General features: G+C 32.9%; 1 protein-coding gene across 1 annotated transcript in view; it reads left to right on the top strand.

The window, feature by feature from the left end:
- Positions 1–18,116, top strand: part of GALR1 (galanin receptor 1) — a 43,562-nt gene extending 25,446 nt beyond the window's left edge. The window contains exon 3 of the mRNA XM_001374302.4: positions 7,215–18,116. Within this exon, the coding sequence (XP_001374339.2) occupies positions 7,215–7,532 (318 nt within the window). The 3' untranslated portion in view covers positions 7,533–18,116. The remainder of the gene's footprint in view (positions 1–7,214) is intronic.
- The last annotated feature ends 365 nt before the right edge of the window (positions 18,117–18,481 follow it).

The raw sequence follows: 18,481 nt of genomic DNA, 5'->3' as shown, positions 1-18,481 counted from the left end.
TATTGCTATGTCCTCCAGAAGATGGAAAATTTGGATTATCCTGTGGAAAAAGATGATTGATATTTTTATAACTTGCTACAGGACCAAATTAAAGGAAAAGAACTTTAGTTTAAGCAAGACAATTAAGCTAGGGATAGGCAAGGTGGCCTTTTAAGGTTTCAAATACTAAAGCAGTCATTGGGTCTTTGGGTCCAAGTTATATGGTAAATCATTTTGTACTATAATTTACAAGATTTCAGAAAAATTTCATTATTTCCATATATCAGATTTGTCAAGATTTGTTTTTCTTTTGAGCCAAGTTCCAACAGACATTTTGACAGCAGCATTCTTTGAAGGAGAATTATATTCTTTAGATGCCTTGAAAAAAGCTCTTCTCCAAAGAAGAAAAGTAATAGAATTTAATGTATCAGACATTTACAGCACAGAAAAAAAGGGGGGGATGACAAGTTTAGAAAGAACCCACTACCAAGTTTAATAAGAATCCATGTAGAGATTGAATGCAGTTTCCATATCAGCATTTTCCTCCATCAAATGATTTTCTCTAATACCCTGAATGGAAAAAAAAGATGATGTAAGTGAGAAGCAAACATAACAGGTATAACTATGGCTCTAATACAGCCAAAAAACTGCAAGAAGGAGAAAAAAATCTTCAAAGAAAAGAAGCTCCTTCTCTACCAGAGGTGAGCTTTCTAAGTCACATTCTGATATTTCAAAGGACAAAAAAGAACAGGGAGACAGAAGATAGCTTTTCCCATCAATTTCTATGAAAACAATTCAGAATTAGAGATTACCATTAGGACTGAATAAAGTATCTTTTGAATAGCTTATGTGTTGTAGCTTTGTGTGACCCTCTACTTATTTCTTAGGTTTGAGATGATAATTAATCTTTTCTAGGAGTGAAATGGAATAGATGTTTAATAATTGTTGCAATATGTGGGCACCTGTTTGTTGAAGTGTGAAAAATGCAATATCTAGCTTTTTGGCATTCAGTCATGACCATCTTCCTCTAGCCCCAAACCATAGCTATCCATGGGGTTTTCTTGGCAAGAATCATGTAATGCTTTGCCATTTCTTTTTCTAATGGATTCTTTTGTCAGACAATCAGAGATTGAGTGGATTGCTCAAGGTCACACAGTTGGAAATGTGTGAGGTTGGATTTGAATTTAGGGCTTCCTGACTCTATGCTCAGTGTTTTTAACCTCTGAACCTCAGCTGTCCCTGGATGAGGATGATCAGGTCATTTACTTAGTGTGTGATGAATCTTAGTTTAACTGTAAATGTCTTTTTCTGTTCTGAATCTGAAAGCTAGGTAGCATTGATAAACTAAAAGAAATCTGTATATAGGTTTCTATTAACTAAACCTTGGTAGAAAATAATCATTTCTGTTCCTATTCTTTATTGATTAAAAATATCATGCTTTTATCCATATCTTTGTAGGCAAGATGCATTTATGTGTTATTCACAAGTTTTCAATTGTATCAGGTGATCTAGCTACTGATTTTTTTTTCTGACTCTCAGCTATGAGCAGCCAATTGCCTTGGCCTGTTGATCTCCCAATAGTTCCCATTTTCCTATCATTTCTCCTTTATATCATCAGATTATTGCTCCCTGGAAGCAAAGTTTGGCAAGGAATAACAGAAAATGTTACTGTTTCAAGTTTTCTAGTGACATATGTCACTATAGTAATTTTATTTATGCTGAGTTTGAGATAGCTCAAGTTAATCCCAGAGCCCATTTCACATAGTCCATAAGAAATTTGAAAATACTAAGTCTGGGGCAGCTAGGTGCCTAAGTGTATTGAGAGAAAGGCCTAGAGCTAGGAGGTCCTGGGTTCAAATATGACCTCGGACACTTTTTAACTCTGTGTCCTGGGCAAGTCCCTTAGCCCATATTTCCTAGACTTTAAATCTCTTTGGCTTTAGAACCAATAAAATATTGATATTAAGTCAGAGGTAAGGTTGTTCTTTTTTAAAGAAAACAAAAGAAATGAATAATACTGAGAGGCCCAAGGGCCTGAGTACATCTGACACATTCTAGTAAAAAAAAGTTGTATCTAAAAGCTTCAGATGAGTAGAATAGGCAACAAATAAATGAATAATTTTTGAAACCCCAGGATATCTCTAGTTATGAGTATTTAAGAGAGTGTTCAAGTCCTTAATTATTTTGGTGAGCTGTCACAGATCATGTCCATGGTTCTGAGTTCCCTAGTGAAAGTTGTGAAGTTAAAAGGGATTAAAATTTTAAGATATTCCTTTTAATAAATAAATGAAAGAATAAGAAAACATTTCTAGCCTGCAATTTCTAAATCAATAGTCCTATAAAACTACTGCCTACATTGCTAGCTATCCCAAGTGATCACATTCCAGAAACTTCACAGAATTCAATCTGTGTCTTAGATGTCAGGTGATCAAAGTGTGGCAGCTGTAATAACCAGCTATATATTAACAATTTTAATAATTTTAGATTTTTTCCTGTTAGTTACAAGTAAATCTAAAGTTAGGAATGTCAAGTACTGACTATTGTGGCAGGTAGGTGTGCTACAGCGGATAGCACATTAGGCCTGAAGTCAGGGAGTTCAAATCCTCCCTTAGGTCATTAAGTAGTTCTGTGACCATGGGTACAGTTGTTGTTAAGATCAAAAGTGATAATAATTGTAAAGTGCTTAGCATGGAATTTGGCACACACTTAAATGTTAGGTATTATATAAATATATAAATATTAGCTATTGCATAGAACATAAATGTTCTATGGTGCCTTGTCTCCATTTCATGCTGAGCCTTATCTCAATCTAGCACCAATCCTGCTGTCTCCAAAACCATCATCCATATGGAAGGCAGAGAGGCACAGTAGTAATTATGCATTGTAGTATTTTAGTTTTGTAAATGAATAAATTAAGATGTCTTACAATCTTAATCAACTTTTATAAGAAAATAGGATTTGGGATAATAGCCATAAACCATATTTGGTATAGATCCTTGTATCATATACAGTAGTGATACTCAGCATGACATGAGCAAGGTGACACAAGTTATTTGTTTCTAAAGTAAATGGAGTATGAGACTAGAATTATTATCAGTTTTAAGGTCTTTTTTAGCCGAAGTGGGTTACATTTGCTTTTGCTTTTTTCACTCTATGTATATCTGACTTTCTGTTCTGAACTTTGGCCAAAGATAAAATCCTTGACTCCAAATATTAATTTATATTTCATTTTTATCCCCATCTTAGGTCTTTTTATACTGGTTTCTAGTCCCACTTCCTTAAATACTATACAAGTACTAAATTTGGAAAATCACTCTGATAATAACTACAAAAATAGGAAAACTTGTATCAGTGGTTTTGTTCTTTGTCTTATTAAGGTGTCAGAAACATATTTAACAGAATTGGATCTTTTATGACAGTCCACTATTCCACTGCATTTATGATCTCAATGTGGATATATTTTCCAGTAATTGATATTGCAAGTAATTTGTGTCTTTCCAGTATATGTTAAACTTAGTCATATCCATCTAAGAAATAACAAGAGGGGATGCCCAATGGTCTAGAGATTTTCTTTACATTCTCTTGAAATTGTCATCATTGATAACATAAGTTTTCATGATGAAATTTCAGTGTGTACTGGGGTAGTAACAAAGCTCATTAGTTTTCAAGGTAGCCTCTCATTTTGGCTCAGTTCAAGTAGTCAACGACTTATTGCACTATTCTGTGCAAGGCACTGTGGCAGGTGCTACTGAGAAAACAGAAATAAGATATAGTATCTAAAAAGGAACTCATCATTTAATAACAGAAATAAAACATATATATTAATCACTTGAACTTTTGAAAGAGAAATGTGCCCAAAAGCAGGTAAAATTGAAATTCCATCAGAGTCATGGAAGGAGATAGAGGGGAGCATTTTTCCTGGTTCCCTCCTTTGTCCCTATCACAACTTGACTTTCTATACTCATGTATGAATGAAGCCATATCAATAATAAGAGCTAGCTTTTATAAAATGGTTTAAAATTTTCAAAGAACTTCACATATGTGTGTCACTTAATCCTCATGACAACTCTTTGAAGTAGGTGCTATTATTATTCCCATTTTATATATTAAGAAACTGAGGCAGAGTGATGAATAATTTGTTCCCGTTATATAGCTAATGTCTGTCAAGATTTTTAAAAAAATCTCTTACCTTCTGCCTTGGAATCAATATTGTTTATTGGTTGCAAGGCCAAAGAGTGGTAAGGCCTAGGCAATAGGGATTAAATGACTTGCTAAGGGTCACACAGCTATCAAGAGTCTCAGGTCAAATTTGAACCCAGGACCTCTAGTCTCTAGGCTTGCAGCTCAATACATTGAACCACCTCACTGCCTCATGAGTTATGTTTTGCACTCAGGTCTTCCTGACCCTTACGTCTAGTACTTTATCTTCTATACTTATAGCTACCTATATTTAATGGCTTACCATTAGCCAACTAATATAATAATCAGTGGGGATACAAATATAAAATCATGAGATAGTCCCTGTTCTCAAGGAACTCACTGTCTAGTTGATGATGATAATAAATAAAACAACATTTAACTGCAGAGAAGATAGAAAGTTTTGGAAGATCTAAAGGAATAGTAGCAGGGGCTGATGACTGGCACTATGGATCCTTAGATTACATCAGCAGATCAGTAAGACAATGTGAGGGGTCTATACTTATGGGCACAGAAACAGCACAGAGAAGGTATGAAGGACTTTAGGTGAAAATGACACATGGTAAGCAGTGAGGTGGTAGAGTGGAGAGAGCACAGGACCTGAAGTCAGAAGAGCCAAGTTTAAATCCTGACTCAGGTACTTACTATGTAACACTTTATCATTTAATCATTTAATCTCGGATTGAGTTTTTCCATTTATCAAATGTTGATAATAATAACATTTACCTCCCAGGTGATTATGAGAGTAAAATGAGATCTTTGTTAAACACATTTCAAACCTTAAAGCATTACATAAAGCAGTAGCTGCCATGATCATCATAATCATTATTATATGGTGAGACCTAGTTTTCCTTGGTGTCATGGATAGGAAAATGGTTGACGATTTCCCTATCATTCAAGCTATGTGAGCAGGCAAACAGTCCCCATAAGCTCTGCGAGGGATGGACTAAATGAGGGGCCAAGAAGAGAAGTCAAAGTGAAAAGGAGGTCCTCAGGGAGTGGGATCTATCCAGTTCCAGGAGAATGTAAGAGCTTGGAGGAAAAGAACTCAGTCATTTAAAACATCTTAGTATCCTCAGTATCTTTCAGATTGTAGATACTTAGTATTTATTAATTGAGGTGGCAATACGCAGGATGTTTGGAAAATGTCAAATATTTAAAGGCACAGTCTAAGAAACTGAGCAGCAGAGACATTCAATTCAATTCATAGGAGACAAAATCCAAGAAAAGGGTGAGCAAGCAGACTAATGTCATCAGTTATCTAAATGAAAAATGAATAAAATATGAGCAAAAAGCAAAGTGTAAATGTTTTTATGCAGTTAGGTAAAGTTTAACACCAAAAGCATGACTGAAACTTGGTGGGATTGAACTGTTTACCAGAATATGATTCTGGATAGATATAGCTGATTCTAAAAGAACCAAATAAATAAGAGGGGAGAGGATATTGGAAAAATATATGTATGTAACAAAATTTAGGAACCAGATGTATGAATCATGGTAGAGAATATTTGGATAAAGAGGAAGAAATAGAAGGAAAATCAATATGACTATTGGATTATACTACAGCACATGTGCATAGGAAGAGGAAAGAAATACATACTTATATAAGCAAATCATCAATTTGATATGACATAGTAGTGAGGGAGGAACATTAATTATATTCTTATGTTATGTGTTGGAGTTCTTTTACAATGAAAACCTGCTTGTGATAAATGAGATAACAATAACAGATGATCAAAAAAAAAATGAAGACTACTCAACTTTGATTTTCTTTTTGCTTTCTCTGACAGAGAAACTGATCTTTGTTTTGCAAATATTATACAAAATTGATACTAGGGATAGTGGATTTCTAAGATCAAATGTGATATAGTAAGAAAACATTTTGCTATCCTTTTTAAATTCAAGTCACCAGACCTAGGTGAACTATTTCCAAGGGCATCTAAAGAACTGGCAGTTCTTGTTCAACTCCTTTTGATGATCAAAGAAAGATGAAAAGAATGGAAATTATCTCATAGGGCAGACTAGAGTCTAAAAATTATAGGCCAGTCATCTTGATTTCAATAACATGTAAAATTGTAGTCAATAAGCATGTATTTAACACTATTATTTGACAAGAAGCATGCCAGAGATACAAAGAAAGTAACAACAATCTATACACTCAAGGATTATGTATTTCATTGTAGTCAACAATATGTCTATGTTCACATACTCTCATAACTAGCTACATTCAAGATATTTGTAGAGTAGATAGAAGGAACTCTGAAAGGGTATGACATTAGTAGCTATAAGGGGAGGAATAGGAAAGGCTTCCTTCAAAAGGAGGGACTCGATTTGAGTCTTGAAGGAAGTCAGGTAAAGAACTTTGAAAAGTGTACATTTCAATATCAAGAAATAAAAATACTTTCTCAGATCACCCTGTATTCATTCATTCAGTTTTTACATATATATGTAAATAAACAAAAATATATGTAAATAAATATATTTTACACACACACACACACACACACACATATATATATATATATATATATATATATATATATATATATATATATATATATATATATATATATAAAGAAAGGGTAAAAGTAAAAAGAGAAAGAAACTTGGCATTAAAGGTTATCCCAAAGTGGAATACTCTATCTCTCTATCTTTGGAGGTTGTGACCTCCTTATTACTAGAGATCAAGTAAAGCTGGATGACCACTTACTAGGAATACTGAAGTAGGGATTCTGATTTTCAAACAGGTTGGACTATATACCTTCTAATATTTCACACCGCTCTGTTATTTGATCATTCTATGTTGTTACAGTATGGGTGTGCTCCTTTTTATATTCCATATAAGTGATTGTTGGGAAGTATATCAAGTACATCTTAAGATAATAATTAATAAAAATGGCTAGAAAGATCATAATTAGCACAGTATTCCATGCCTGCTCTGTAATGCTGGTAGTATAAAATCCTCCAAGCTATTAGTTTAAATGAACAAATTGTTTTTCCATTGATGCAATTGACATATTTTTTCCTTTTTTTCCTAGACAGCACAGACGGTCCTGGTGGTAGTAGTCGTATTTGGCATATCCTGGTTGCCACATCATGTGATTCACCTCTGGGTTGAATTTGGAGTCTTTCCATTGACTACAGCCTCCTTCTTATTCAGAGTCACAGCACACTGTTTGGCTTATAGCAATTCTTCTGTGAATCCTATCATATATGCATTTCTCTCTGAAAATTTCAGGAAGGCTTACAAGCAAGTTTTTAAGTGTCAGATTGGCAGTGAATCACCTCAGAATAATGCTAAAGAAAATAAAAGTCGGATAGATACTCCACCATCAACCAACTGTACTCATGTGTGAATTAAACAAATGTTATAATCAGGAATTGTTGGGTTTCATGTAAGTGGACCAGAATTCTAGAAAACAAAGCACAATAGTCTGCCTGAGAGATTTGCAATTGAATCTTGATCTAAAAATTGACTCAATTACTGAAATTCTATGTGCACTAATTTGTAAATTCTGTTACCTTAAATGTCTTAGTGCACTTAGGAAGCCTCTTGGAAGACTCAATTCAAGGCAAGAAATTTCTTTCTTCTAAAAAGACATCCTGTGGAAATGAGAAAAGAAAGTTTTTGTTATATTTCTACACAAGGAAAGCAATCCTATAGATTGTTTCAATTTCTATTAGCGAATTTACCAATTCCACCATCATAGCATGAGATTTTTGTGATGCATATTTGAGAACAAAACTATGTCACAGAAATAATGTCTAATTTCTTTGACTTCAAAACAAGACTTCACTATTAGAAATTATTCATCAAAATATTTGTAGTCGTGGAAAGAACATTGAATTTGGAGAGAGGTGACTTAAGATTGAATTATAATAATTTATCACCAGTGTGATCCTGGGCAAACCATTTCATCTTTAAGGGCCTTGATCTCTTCATATGTAGAAAAAGGTGGTGGTGGACAAGAGACTATTTAAGCCCTAAATGCTATGAACCTTTCTTGATATTGAACTTGCCATCAAGTTTTGGTTTGAATTGATGATTTCTTGACTTTTAAAAGGAAACTCAGAACTTTCACTTGAGTAAGACTAAGGAATTTTAACTATCTCCAATGGTCAGATTTACACAAAATATATTGTACTTTGTATAATTATTGGAGCATCACTATTATGCAGGGTGTGAGATTTCTTGTCCTTACTCGACAGTGATGCAGAAAATTAATGTTATTTCCACATGTCAAGTAAAATGTTAAGCTTTAACTTGTAAATATCTGAAGGACTTGCCAGCAGTAGATACTTTAATCAATGCCTCATAATTTGTGATTTTGGTCAATGAAGTCAATGAAGCAGAATAATCCAAAACTCAGTATAAGGTAATAAATCATGTTTATTTTGTTGTTAGTAGAAATAATATGTGTGTCTAGAGAGTGAGATTGGAGATTTAGGGATTTGTCAAGGTACTTTGCTGATACATGTAAATTTTTGACAGTGCTATGATTCCTCTGATGTCTGATAAGATTTGTATGATGACATGAGCTATGTGGCAAAGAACAAAGCTATGTAACAAAGATTAATTTTTGGAGTGGATGGATCTTTGCGTTATCCTCTCTAAGTCCAAACAGAAATGTATTAGCATTTAATTATGACGATCCCTCCAATAACTGTTGTCCCCTTAGTAAATTTCAGTTTTGACTTAAAAGCATGACATATTAATATTTAAAATGTACTTTTCAAGACAATTTCAATATTTATTGATATTTACACTGGAAAATAGTATGAAAAGATAAAAAAAAAATTCCCAGACTGTGAGATTCCAGTATATTCTGGGCACAGGAGATATTACTATCAGATTAATCTTTTTTGATAGTATTTTTGTGTGTTATCCAATTTAGTAAAATCATAACTATCCAATAAAATAGCAGCATGCAAATATGAATTAATCTTAAACTTTCTGGCATCTTTGCCTCATTATATTTTTTGACAATTGATTATATTCACTGGTATATTTTCAGTGAATGAGTTGAGCTGGTTTCTTCCATAACTCTTCTGAGAGCAGTGTTTCTTTGTGAAATGCCATGAATTATGTTTTTGTGTATTGTACATTGAAATTGTTAGCAAGGTCAATTATAATATGTTTAGATACCTTTGTGGACCCAGGATAGAAGTGTGTGTATGCATGTGCATGTGTGTTTGTGTGGGTGTGTGTAATTTTGTGTAGATGTGCCATAAAAACCATGGTATCCTGAAAGTCATACTGAGAATACTTTTTCAGCCTTAAAAATTTCCTTTCCAAATGTCAAAGCAGCTATGTATAATGACACCTAAATAGGTGCAAATACTTTCCTGGTCAGGTGGGACCCTTAATCATTCTCTAATTCTGTCAAGTTGCTGTGGAGCACTCTTAGCCTCCTGTAAAGTGGAGGGAGCATGGTGATTGTTATTCTCAGAGATGTTTGTTAAGAAGTATGTTGAGCCTTAGTTTCATCTCTCTCTCCTTTCCATTTCCATGTTCCTATCTAGGTGCTTTTGCTATAGGATAAGCTATAACCCAAGTGTAATATTTTAATATGAAAAAGTCACAATTGACATGTATAAAGCTCTGAGTGCTTGTCTAGTGCTTTCTGTTCAAATAACAAATTTAAATAATCTCAGTGTATTGCCAGAGAGAATATCTACTTTGTCTTGAGCATTTCTCTTTTCGTTTTTAGGTATACCATACCTATAATGAATTCTTTTAAAAGATAATTGTAATCTTTACACTTAGACCATAGATTTGTAGTTCAAATGAAAATTTCTAAATACTGAAGAATAATAGAGAGTAAAAGGAGGGTCATGGATTTTAGCCATAAAAGAGCATCTTTCTTCTTTTATTTTAAATGTGCTTCTTTAGCTTTTCCCTAATGGAAATTTTCTGATTAATTTCTAAACTAGAATTAATCCGATAAAGACTGAAATTCTTGCTCTTTAGCCATTAAATAATCTTCAAATGCCAAATACATTATTTTTGTTCTAGCAAGTCAGAAAGAGAAATGTAGTATTTGGCTTTAATGTTTGGTTGCCTGTTTTGGAAGCTTGTTTATAACCTAACTTCAAAAAAAGATGGATGCTTTCCCCTTCAACTCATTGTCTCCTCTGTGCTTTAAAGCAGCTGCTCTTCTTTAGTGATTATTATAATTTTTTTTTTACTTTCATTGAAGGATGCAGAATCTATAGCATTTGACATCATTCTGAGATCCTATTTTGTGTGTAACTCTTGCAGCTGTCCACTGCTGAATATAATGGTTGGGTAGGGAGGACTTCCCACAACCAGATAGCCAAGAGACCTCATAGAGCTATCCTTTTCCTCTGATCTCTGCTAGGTTTCTAGAACCAACAGAGTGGAGGATTCAGGATATTTTCCAGATGATTTAGCTAACACATTTACATTTCCTGCCTTGGACTAGCTGAATTCTAGACATTGTAGCTTGCTCACATATGTCTTCTTTTCTATTTTGTTTTTTAGCATTCTAATCCATCTCTCTTTGCAGTGCTAATTATTCTTTATTACAAATACACATGAACTTTAAATTTTCATCTGGAAACCAGAAGCAAATCCAGCTCTCTCTCTCTCTCTCACACACACACACATTTATATATAAGAGGAAATGCTTTTTCAAATTACATGAGTCAATGGGTCATGGAATATTCAATTGAAAAAAACTTTCTGGCAGCTTTGTACTGTGATATTATAGAAAATCATGTTTGCTGAATTCTTTCAAAAGCAAAAAGAAGGGAGTAATGTTAATTGTGGTGAATCACTTTTTGTATAAAGGATAGTCATTTATGTAATCTTCTATTTCCTTTTCCCTAGAGTAGCATAAAATAATCTTTTGCTCATGCATCTTTTAAACATCCATTTAGGGTCATTATACATTAAGAGACATTCTATATATGTGTAACTATTATTTGTCACAGGAAGGATTTATTAGTTCATATGAGAATTTTCTAGGCACTGTGAAAGAATTTGGTAAAATCCAAATGATTCTTGCCTTTCTAAGAATTTGTAATCTAAAATCTATAAGATTTTACATATCCATACATACACATACATATGTACCAATATATGTGTACATATATTGATGTCTTATATTTATGACCTTTTCCATGAAAGGGGATTACTTTCATGACCTTTTAAAATATTATGAATGAGTATATTTGGCAATTACATATGAATTATTATACTTTAAAAGGCAATGTTAAACTTGGGTTTGTTAAAGGATTAGTAGATAAATTGCTAGTTCATTTTAAATAGTTATTGTGAATAATTTCAATGATTGTTTTAATATTTTTCTTTCAGTATAAAATTATTGAAATATATTAATCCAAAGGAGAGATTAAACTATTTAAGTCATTTGAAACTTTGATCAATGCTGTATATTGTATAAGGCAAGTTGTACCCATAGGCATAATGTATTGGGGGCCAAATATTTAATTTTAGTGTCCTACTGTAGTTGTTAACATTATAAAAATACCAAACAAAGTTTGAATGAGGATATGCTTTTTACACTGAAGGAGGTCCACTCATCATTCACTGATTCCTCCTGTGCTCATATCCTGGGGCTCATAATGTCAACTTGTCTATCTAACCAGCTAGATAGTTCTTTAAAATCAAGACATTGGTAGAGATATTTGTTTACTTGCTTTCCAAGTTACTCTATTGTATATCAGTAAGCACTTATCTTTCTTCAGCTTCTTTCTATGTGCTACTACTCACTTTATAGTCATGTTGTTTTTTGAAGGAACAAATTTAAGATGACTAATAAAAATGAGTCCTCATGACTGCTCAAGGATGTGAAGGGATTTAATCAAGCTATAACTTTGACAAAGGTTGAATATTTTTATCCCTACTCAGGCCAAACCATTTTGTGAAGTGAAAGAGAAAACAAATACTTTCCTAAAAAATTGTGATAGATTTCTACCATTTGACTTTTTAGTGTCCTTCTGGCATATCATATCACTTAATTAAAAATAATATACCAGATACTAAAGTCTTATAGCTAATTTACCTGGCCTTTCTTATTTCCTTAAGCAATGGTTGGCTTCTTCCACCACCTTTCTGAACAGACATAGAGTCATAGCGCATGCCAGGAGAATTTTGTACATCACATCCAGATTTTCCATTCCTAAGATCAGAATTTGATTAGTTCTAAAATCATTTATATGCTTCTATTACAAATATCATAGTAAACTTTAACCTGTAGTTAAATATAAGTTGTGTGTATTTTGTGCTGTGTCTTTGTGTGTTGTGTTGTGAGAATCCGAATAATGTTCTTTTTCTATGTGAAAACATGCTCTGAAGAAATACTTCAGAGCCTTGGGTCTCTAGACATCATTTGACTAGTATTGTTGAAAGATGAACTGTAGTTATTATAAAAGTAGCTGACACTCCTCAATAATAATGTTGAAATATATGGCTGTTTTTAATTCAATGTAAAGGCTACTGGAAGCACATTTTCTTAAAGATACTATTTAATACACTATAACTACATAATGTAGTTATGGCTTACCATCACTAGCCTCTCTTATGTATCAAATAGACTTAGATGATGTATAATGAAAAAAATGTTGAACCTCAATCTCCTGGAAAATGTCCATGAACATTGTCCACTGGATACTATGCTCATATCTTTGTGATGATACTCAAAATTTTAATGTCCTGGTGGTTCAAGAGATCAGTGCATATCATATAATGACTATTTTCTACTATTGCATAGAATTCAATCTCACTTCACCTAATATTATTATTTTCATTATTTTTCTCATATATGTCATTTTCTTAAGATTAATCAAACTTGAGATGGGCTATTCTACCATTTTTGAAGAAGTTTGCACATGACTAGAAATTGACCCTTTCCCATAGATTCCAGTAGGCTGTCTTCCAGCCCTTCTCTCATTCTATAAAAGCAAACAATAAAAAACAAAAGCATAGAATATGTATTTTAAAAAGACCCACTTTTTAAAATGAAAAGGGCTATGGTTTGAATAAGGAGATCTTAGCACCCCTTTTTTTTGTTTTGGTAATTTGGTGCAACTTATACTTCCCTTCTCATAAAGATATTTTTAGATAATTGACAGGAATGCTAAATTTCATCTAGAGACTAATTAAAATAATTTTTCTCTATTCAATTTTTCAGATCTCTTGAAATTGATCAATATACTCTTTTTTGAGGAGAAATTCATGAATTCCTGATTAAGGACTTTCAAGGTAGCATGTTCTAGCAGAAAGAATATCAGACCAGGTGGAGTCAGAAAACCATCAAATACTAATTTGAACAAGTACTAGCCAGTAGACCATGGACAAGTAATATCCCTTCTCTGAGCCTCAAGTTCTTCATTTATAAAAGGAAACAAAAATATGCATGTTACTTATCTCAAAGATTGTTGTAAGGGAAGCCAATTATAAAGTTGAAACTGTTATAAAATCTGATTTGTTCCTGGGCCTACCAATTAATTAGCACATATTTATTAACCACTAATTTTATGCCTTGTACTGTATTAGACCTAGTAATTACATTTAGAGAAAGGATCAATTCCTACTTGAAATGATCTTATAAATTCAAATATCAGCTTATTTTTTATTTATCCTATTTATGTTTTCCCTTTGATCATAACATCCTTCAGGTGCACTTTTAATGAACAAATTTACCTATACATAGCATTTATAATCAATGAGTGGGGAAGGAGAAAAAGAAGAATGAGAATAATAGTAAGAAGGTAAGGGATGATATGAGATACTAAAAGATGAAGAGGAAAGAAGAATATTTTGAACTAAGAGATTTTTCTTCCCCATTGAGGAGACAAAAGGATGATTAACTATAGGGACATGCTTCATAGGACTTCCAACATGATAATAAACATTTCTGAGCAGTAGCCATAAGAAGACCTGGCCAACTTTCACCACTTTTGGGGTCAACTAGACTCTAAAAGTCTGGAGCAGAAGAGAACTGTTAATTGATAGGATTGTTGGTTTCTTTGTCACCATGATTCTAAGTCAGATTATATCTCTGCTGTATTAGAATAGACAAGCTTATGATAGGCCCTTTGCCAAGGTTAAAAATTGGCAAATGAAACTTTCAAAAGTGGGGAGAAGTAAACTGGAGAAATATGAGAAATAGTTATTTTCAGATTATTTCTCTTCTACTAACTCTCCCTCCCCCTTTTCATTCTCTGTCTTCTATTTCATCATTATGCTTTTTTAACCATTGTAAAAATTGGCATATAGTTTACTAAAAACTTGTTTAGGTCTACTTTGATTCCCATTGCCAGGCTTAATTGTTTTCTGATTTATTATCTTTAATCTAGATTTTACAGGGTCATAATACCTTTTGTTTTGGATTTTTCAAATTTGCAGAAATAATGGGAAACATAGAATTCAAAGGACTTTGTGCTTATCATGTCACTTTTATCTGATAGTCCATTTACTTCCTAATGATATCAACTTTTGATACTAGTTTTCCAAAGATGCTTGACAAACAAGTATTGTTCCTAAAGTTAAAATTCATGGTCATCATCAAAATGCATTTGCTAAGTATTTGTGCACAGTGTTATTATAGTGTAGGGTAGCTGGTAACAATTTTTCTTATATAATTAAATTTTATTTTCCTATCTTAAAGAACTCGTCACTTTATCTTTTTTCAAATAGGAAGTATTCTATGATTTTCTTTAAGGAAGCAGGGAAACAAAATTACCTGTTCAGTTCAACTTCCTGCCCTCAATATTTCATGGCTTTTTTCCCCCTGGATATTCCAGGAAGATTTGAGGAAGCAGACCTAGAAGATGATGATGATAATTGTGGGAGTGGGTTTGGACATAGTGGCAAATCCTTTACATTTGGATTACTTTTGTAAACTGGACAACTGAAGTTCCTAAGGAATTTAGAAAGGTTGTTTTTTTTTGGCAAAAGATTTCCCTTTCAAAGATAACAAAAAATTGCTCCAGGCAAAGAATAAGGAGATAGGTGACAGAAAAAAAGACTATTACTAAAGGTCAGAGGGAGATCTTGATCATTATTGAAGAAACATGTAATCCTTATATTAGTAAGTAAAATCTTTCCTTGTTTTGGATCTATGAAATTATGGAGGTAATACTAATATGTTTATAAAATAAAAAAATTGACCATTTATTTGGTGAATATCTTATTCTATTTCATTCCTTAAGCTTTATCTCTTGGAAATGGAAGCTTAGAATGAATGCAAATTGCATATTCTCATGCCATAAAGAAACAGAGGTGAAATGACTTCAAACAATAGAAATGATTCTGCTGCTTTTGGTATATACTCCTTCAAGGTGAATGGTCATGACTTGATGTGAAGAAATACCGTGATAATTATTCCATGCCTATCTAAAAGGAGAGTAGATCCTTCCTGATATTGAGAAAAGACTTGAGCACTACCTTGTGGATATCATTAAAATTATGTTTACTTGATTGGGACTGGCTTTCATCATAGTATTTAAACATGGCCTGAGCCCCTGTAGCCAGTTATGTTCATAATCTCAAAAAATAGGAAAACCTTTATTGGTTGGAGCCCTTCTCCTAAAACAAATCTATGAAGATTTCTCCTGACCAAGTGAATTTAATGGAAGAATTAGGTTCCTGACTGAGTTACATTCTAACAAGGAAAGGTAGAGAATTCTACCTGCAAAATCAACTGTGTTAGCTGACCTATCATTTTAGCTCAAGTTCAATAAAAATTTTTTTTTGCTATGTAAAATAATAGTAAAACAAGACTTCTATAAAAAGTAAGGGTGAGTCCTTGGTTAACAAGGCATTTTGTTGTTGATTAACCACAAGAGAATCTTTTCACCTAGAAAATCTTGCATCCTTACTACAAATGATCAGGTGCATTCTAAAATTGTTCTGTGGTTGGGATAGTTAACCATAGGAACCTAAGTTTGATTTCTTTAAGGAGTACTAGCAATTCTTGAATTCATATCTCTTCCACCATGTAATGAAATGATATTCATTTATGGAAAGTTATAGCTTGGCAAATTTTATTGCCAAAGTCTGAAAATTAATTGAAATATAGCATTTTGGTAAGAAATAACTTGATATGGTAGCTGGAAAGTTATTCTTGAATGAAGCTGAGTTCAGGTTCTCTTTCCAGCACATACTGGATGTATGACCCTGAGCAAGTGACTTAAATTCTTAGTACTCTAGACAACTTGAGGAGAAGGTCCCTACCTGTTTTCATAAAAAGGATTTCCAAAACTGAAATTTCTAAATAACAATGAAATCATTCATCTAGTCCTTTCCCTAAATCAATTCCTTTCATTAAGACTTAAGAACACCTTTATTTATTTTGTGCCATTCTCCCCATAACTACCTCTATAACTTCAAATGAAATGCTTACGCAATTTTTTAACTAAGGGAACACTGAAGTTTTCAAGATATTTTAAAAATAGGATTAGCCCTAATTTAGAGGGTCTGGCTTTAAATAATAAAAACATACCAGAGTAAAATTGGCCCATCCAAAATATTTGAAACATGAAATACACACAAACACATATAAATTCTACATTCCATTCATGGTCCACTAAGTTTCTAGCACTCATAAAATGTATGCATGTGTACATGTACCATATAGGCAAAATATTTCTCTATATATGAGTTCATGTATATAGTGTACACTTGTATAAGTACTCATATATAGACATAATTTGTATGCATATACATCTATATACATGCATTTCATTTGAATACAAATCTCTGAGTACATTTGCATATGTGAAGTAACAGGTTGTGACAATTACTTAGTTCAGGTAAAAAGACCATATATATTAGACATATATTGGAAAGAGCTCTGGATATCAGCTGAACTTGTTTTGGTGCTGACTTTGCTCCTATAAAGCTTGAGACCAATGGATAATAATTTCCTTTCTCTAGACCTTTTTGTTTTTCATCTGTAAAGGCAGGTATTGGTCTGAATGGACCCCTTTGACTCTAAGTTATATAAATATAAAATTATGCATTTTGAAAGTGGCCTGTCATTTAGATTTGTGGTCTACACTTCTCAGATTAGCAAAATATTAGCTTAACTTTTTAGTAAGCTTTTCTTGGTATAACCTTTCTTCATGGAATCCCCACAACTACTATGGGAAGATCAGTTTTTGCTTATTTTTCAGTGATTTTTGAGCAACTTTTTTTTCTAAGTATTATACATATACCCTCAAAAATCAGTATTACAATATTATTACTCTAATAATTTTCATATGTTTAGGAAACTGGCTCTGTTCTAAAAGTGGTGTAATGGTTCATTGCACATTATTAACATAACATTTAACTCATAGGTTAAGAAAACAAAGAAGCTGCCTGTATATTCACATTATTTCTATTCTTAAAAGAAGTATTAAGGAAAAGATATTTAAAATCTGTTACATATAATTTTTAAGGCTGTATAATTTGAATGTATGCATGTGTTTTGTGATTGAATTTTCTTTGTCTTGTACATTTTAGCTTTGAAGTGAAACAACTTTATTATCTCTGAGAGATAAGGACTGTTTGTATTGCCCTGAATGTTTTACACTGAAGAAATATTTCCAGTACATATAAATTGTGTGAATTATGAAAAATTATAATCATTGTGTTTTTATATTGCAAAGTGGGTTTAGTCTATATTCAGCGTATGACTGCTGAGCCTGGTTATATTTAAGCCTGATAACATTTACACTCATTATCTAAAGACCTGATAATGAAACTTTTCTATATAGATATAACTGTGGCATGCACACAAATTCTTTGAAAAGCTACTAAAATTATGAGTCTATTTAGTTGACTTATGAAGCATGTAGTCATTCTAAATTATTGTACTACTTTGTTCTGTATGGTTCCCAATGGATCTTTATTATGTAAAATTGAATATAATTATGATGCATTAAAAATAAAAGAGATCTTAATACGTTTTAATGTGATAATTTTCCACCTCCCAAATCAACAAGAATAAACTTCCTATAAAATGTATTGTGTTGTGTTGTAAAGGATTTTACCAGGAACAGGAAATCCTGAAAACTAGGAAGTCCTGTAGAGCAAGGAGAACTCCAGAACATTGGGGAAGAGAAACTGTTGCTTTTCCCTAATAGTCAGAAGAGCCATGAGGATTGTCCATCTGGTTATTCTGGGGTGGACCCAGAGAGTCAGTGATTCCCTCTCCTGTGGGATTTCTGCAGACTCTGTTTATCCTTGCTGTTGCTGCTGAGGAGTGGATGTTCAACAGAACTGCTGGTGACTTCCTACTGAGACTACTGCTTGACCCAAAGGACTACAGTT

The sequence above is a fragment of the Monodelphis domestica genome, chromosome 3, assembly GCF_027887165.1.
Source record: "Monodelphis domestica isolate mMonDom1 chromosome 3, mMonDom1.pri, whole genome shotgun sequence".
Taxonomy (NCBI): Eukaryota; Metazoa; Chordata; class Mammalia; order Didelphimorphia; family Didelphidae; genus Monodelphis; species Monodelphis domestica.
Note: the sequence above shows the minus strand (reverse complement) of the source record. Positions and strands in the feature narration are given on the sequence as shown.